This window comes from Sinocyclocheilus anshuiensis, unplaced genomic scaffold (genome assembly GCF_001515605.1).
Source record: "Sinocyclocheilus anshuiensis isolate Anshui unplaced genomic scaffold, SAMN03320099.WGS_v1.1 scaffold2630, whole genome shotgun sequence".
Classification (NCBI taxonomy): domain Eukaryota; kingdom Metazoa; phylum Chordata; class Actinopteri; order Cypriniformes; family Cyprinidae; genus Sinocyclocheilus; species Sinocyclocheilus anshuiensis.
In genome coordinates, this window is record NW_015537938.1 from 1 (window position 1) to 5,344 (window position 5,344).

At 40.0% G+C, this 5,344-nt stretch overlaps 1 protein-coding gene across 1 annotated transcript in view; it reads right to left on the reverse strand.

Moving 5' to 3' along the window:
- Positions 1-6: 6 nt before the first annotated feature.
- The window catches only part of LOC107660556 (neurexophilin-1), a 38,386-nt gene continuing 33,048 nt past the window's right edge, over positions 7-5,344 (reverse strand). Inside the window, exon 2 of the mRNA XM_016449873.1 lies at positions 7-2,402. Within this exon, the coding sequence (XP_016305359.1) occupies positions 1,608-2,402 (795 nt within the window). The 3' untranslated portion in view covers positions 7-1,607. The remainder of the gene's footprint in view (positions 2,403-5,344) is intronic.

Consider the following 5,344-nt stretch of genomic DNA (forward strand, 5'->3'; position numbering starts at 1 on the left):
TTCTCTTCCCCTTCCCTATATTCATTTTGTCTCTTTCTCATCTGTTTGTTCCTGGTCCATCTCCTGTTCATTTTCTCATGTTGTGCATCACCTTTTTCCCCTTTCATATCCTCATTCATTCTCCTCTTCACTCTGTCATGTACACCTGCTCGTCACTGCAGACGTCACAACTCCCACTGCTGTCTTTTACTTTCCATCCTTCCGTCATTTCTTCCCTGATGACTTAAGTTCACCTGGCCTGTTTTTGGCTGGTAACATAAAAGGTCTGTCCATCTTTTATCTAAATCCACTTGAATTTTATATAACTGATTTTCCTTCACAACAATTATCAATAAACAGTTTGTTCATTGAAGGTCAGCTTGAATGCCGTTCATCTAATGTGGTAATTTTACATCCAGAAAAGGCCTTGGCCAGGTAAATCTCATAATGTAATGCAAGCTCTCCCAGTGCAGTGTGATTAAATTATGCAAAATTAACATAATAATATTTCTCGTTTTTTCTCTGTAAGGGAATGTTCAGACAAGGGCAAAGCAATCGTGCGTTCAGCAGAACAGTTACCACAGCACAAAGTCAGGAATCCTGACCAAACAAAACGTCTTTTCTGCTCTTCCCTAACAGTCAGAACAATAGAGAGATTGGGCTCAATGCAGACTCAACATCTCTTTTTCGGTGCTGTATTTTTAATTAAAGTGCTTTCTATCCTGCATTCGTTCTTTCTCATTGATATTAGGGAGGGGGGAGGCTTTTATCTTTTTGTGAAATCTGGTAATTTTGCTCTTAGACTTTTGCATTCTGCATTTACAGCACTGGCTTTATTTTAGTCTTCTTTTTGTGTCATCCTTTGTTTTTGTGTTTAATATACAGATGCGAAAAAAGTGTCAGTGAGTCATGCTGTGTAAATTTTGTGTGTTAGGTTGTGTTAGCTGTGTTTGTTTTTGGGAAAACAAGCTACACTCTTAAAAGTAAAGGTTCAAGGGGGGGTTTAGCGATTCCATAGATTCACAGTTTTTGGTTCCCAGAAGAACCTTAAAGTGAAGTAATAATTTAAAGAACCTTTTGTGCAATGGAAAGGTTCCATGGATATTAAAGAACCATAGAAGCTAAAAAAGAACCGTTATTTTTAAGAGTGTACACCAAGTCAGCAACGTCTTCCACCTCTGCATAGCAGCCTGTGGTGACCCGCATATTTTCTTATTCCTAAGTGTTAATTAGAAGACCGCAACACTGGAAACTGATGAGCGCAGCCACTTCCACCTTGAGCACCTGGGCCTGACCATTTGGTTTTGCATATATGTGTTTTTGCAAATCACATTTGCCAGGTTGCTTAAGAGGGTCTTCAAGACATCAACTGCAGCACGTCGAATACTGTACATTCACCTTTTAGAGAACCACCCGTGATGTTCAGATCATGAAGGGGTGTTCCATATCAGCTCAGTGATAAGTTTCTGAAGAGTCTTTAGATAAGGACTTCTGTGTCCTTTAAAAAAAAAACTCCTATATTAGCATTGCACATTCATCTTCACATCCGTGATAGAACTGTTGCTTTGTATACCAACTCCTTCCCCCCAACCATCTCTCCTTACCCCAGACCATTGCTCCACGAAGCTCTAGCCTGAGGGTAGGTAGGGCATCTCATTGTGGTAGTTATAGTCTGGACAGACCTTCTGCACCAGTCGGTAGTCTGTGCTGTAGAAGGAAATGTAGATACAAATGACCTTAAAGGGTTTGGAGCAGATCCAGGACACGTGGCTTTGTGTCTGCTCCTGGAAGCAGGTCTTGGAGGGGTCATAGTTGCAGAGTGAGGTGCGTTTGCTGCGGTCCACCTTCTCGTAGTCTACACGACAGTTGAAGATCTTCGAGTCTTTAGGGTATACCACGCTCTGGCGCTCCAAGTCAAACTCCACAGCCTTCACAGGAGGTACCAGGCTGACGGAGATGTTCCCCTGGCCGGTGGAATTGTGACGGAAGTAGACGCTGAAAGTGCCATTCCCGTGGTCCACGATCTTACCCGTGATGAGTAGGTTGAGGCGCACCGTCTTGATGTTGGAGTAGAAGTCGCCCCAGCCGAACATCTTCTTAAATTTGCCCGTTTTGACGATTGGTGGGCGGCGCTTGACACGCGAGTTCCCCGATGCGTCCGTGTCTGATTTGAAAAGATCGCTGCCCAGCATCTCCCAAAATTCCTGTTTGGAAAAGGGCACTGGCGAACGATAGGGCAGCTCCAATGTGGAAGTGTTGGCGGCACGGCCGCGGCTGTGCATCACCCAGCGACTCAGGGGTGAAATCGAACCCTGAGATCCCAGAACCCCCAGAGTTCTGGAGGAGTCTGCTGAGGAGGAGGACTTAGACGTAGACGAGGGGAAGGAAGATGACGGGTGGGTATCTTCCTGTCCTAGAGCCAGCTGGAGGAAAGAAAACAGGAGCTAGAGTGAGCCGGTGAGTGAAATTATAATAGAGAGGATGAAAAATGTGACATTTAAAGAGAGAGGAGGTTATACAGACAGGAATTTGAATAGGAACTAGATTTGCATTTCCTGAAGGAAATACTGGTGTTTGCACGGCAGCAAAAGAATAGTGTTACAGTTTACGTAGGCTTAGGTTTTAGACTTAATTTCTGCATAACTTTGCTGTTGTCATGATGTTCAGCATCTGCCTTGTTTTCTGTTGACTGTGAAGGAGAATTAACACGTTAAGTGTCTGTTGTGCTTCTTTTGCAGATGTGGGAATGGAAATATGAATCAAATAATTTTCCAAACAAATGCAAAGAAAGAGCACTTGCAATTCAGTAAGCAAATAATGCAATAAAGTCATTGCTGTCTGAGTTTTTGAATGGATTCAAATAAATTCAAAATCTTGGCCAGCGATGATGTAATTGTTATTAGCATACTGAATTGCAAAGGGAGGCTTTTGAACATGAATTTTACATTTCAAAAAAATTGTTACGTTTATAAAAGTCAAAATGGATAGAGCGCCCAAGGCTAAAATCTACAAAACAAAGTTTGAATGGTGTCAAATGATTGAATTCTGTTAAATGGTTCAAGCTGAATTGATTGCATAAAATTATCGAGAAGATGAAGAAAATAGAATGTTTGAGGAATGTCAGTACAGGTCTGCCTTGTAAACACTGTGATAAAAAGAAGAGGAATATGAATGCAGTGCTCGTCTTGCAATACAGCATAATTTGAAGGACTGAATTGAAAGGGGAAAAAAAAAGAACAGCTAAAAGGGAAACATCATCAGCACTTGAATCAACATTCACCCACGGCAAAGCGTCATTGACACCTCACTAAAATGTCCAGGCCACATTAGACTCCCGTCAACAGGAATTAATCTCTGTGGTCTGACCTGTACTCTACACTCACTGGTTCACAATATTGCTTTAGATATTGCGTGGGAATCATTTGATCCCTTTATGGCTTATCTATTTTTTACAGAAGATCTCTAGGACTCCCAGAGCTAATTTGACTAAGAGAGAGAGTGAGAACGATCGTGAGATTTGAACTCCTTCATTCTCAAGAAACACTTACATTTTTATTCAAATTAACATTAATTAATTAATTTTAATGTATTTTAACATGTTATTTATTAAGGACCTGCTAGACATGAACAGATACAGAAAACATACAATAGAGGGAGAGGTCTGGGGATGGATGGAGGTAGTGCAAAAAGCGAAAAGGATGTTGTTCGATAGAATAGTGTGTGTTTGTCTCATTGTTTGTATATAGAGAGCTGTGGAGGTGGATGAGATGCCTCTCTACGTGGGCTCATGGATGGGTGAAGAGCCACAGTGTGGGTGTAACTGGTAATTACTAGATGGTAATGATCTATTTGAAACACCTCATATACAGATAATCCAACAAGAGCTCTCATACCTTGGATCAAACAGTTGGATGTGACTCTTCACAGGCTTGTGTGTGTGTTGCAGAGTGTCAGAGAACAATGATGCTTTGATGTATTGTTTATTATCTGATGAGCTCTAAATTCTGTTTGGTCTGTTTCTCTGAGACATGGGGCTGAGCTGCATTGTAGCTGCACGGTCAGGTTCAAAGCTGAAACTCCCCCAAAAGACACATTCGCTTCTAGGAAACAGTCTCATGCTGTAGAGAAGCTCTCTGACTTCGCCAGAGACAGAACTCACTTCCAGGTTTATGGATTGCAGAGACCTTGCGAGTTGTGGCGACATGTACCACAACCAAGAAAATTAATTCCCACTTTCAGTGGTGTCCAAGTCAACTGATGCCATCTCACACCACCTATAGTCATGTGACCTCTTGTCTTCACCTCCATTTGTTCCAGGGCATTAAAATATAACTGAGACTTGCCTCTGGAGTGCCAAATGTCTCTGAACCTGAGGTAGGTTCAAAGAGAGGACAGATTTAGTTAGCCTGTTTATTATTTATTTATGTATGTTTTTTTTTTTCATTCTATAAGGTGAATTGGTTTTATATTGTTTGATTCATTTTAGCCAACCAAATTTGTTTAGATGAAGAATTTCAGTTGATGAAAAATTATTAATCTATTTAACTGTCATTACTTGTTTTATATGCTTTTTTGTAGTGGAAAAAAGTATATTTAAATACCAAATGACAAATAAATGAGCATTTATGTTTTTGAATAAGTTACATATATTGTGTAAAGTGTTGTTTATTGAATATAAACAATAAATATAAAAAATAGGGTACTGTGTTAAAGGAATTTTACATATTGATTTTTCACAGGTGTTTACCTCTATTAGGATTAGGGTTAAGGTTAGGGAAATGGGTTACACTTTATTTTGATAGTCCACTGTAGGTATTCTACTAACTATAAGTAACTTTGCAACTACAGGTGCATCTCAATAAATTAGAATGTCGTGGAAAAGTTAATTTATTTCAGTAATTCAACTCAAATTGTGAAATTCATGTATTAAATAAATTCAGTGCACACAGACTGAAGTAGTTTAAGTCTTTGGTTCTTTTAATTGTGATGATTTTGCCTCACATTTAACAAAAACCCACCAATTCACTATCTCAACAAATTAGAATACTTCATAAGACCAATAAAAAAAACATTTTTAGTGAATTGTTGGAAAGTATGTTCATTTACTGTACATGTACTCAATACTTGGTAGGGGCTCCTTTTGCTTTAATTACTGCCTCAATTTGGCGTGGTATGGAGGTGATCAGTTTGTGGCACTGCTAAGGTGGTATGGAAGCCCAGGTTTCTTTGACAGTGGCCTTCAGCTCATCTGCATTTTTTGGTCTCTTGTTTCTCATTTTCCTCTTGACAATACCCCATAGATTCTCTATGGGGTTCAGGTCTGGTGAGTTTGCTGGCCAGTCAAGCACACCAACACCATGGTCAT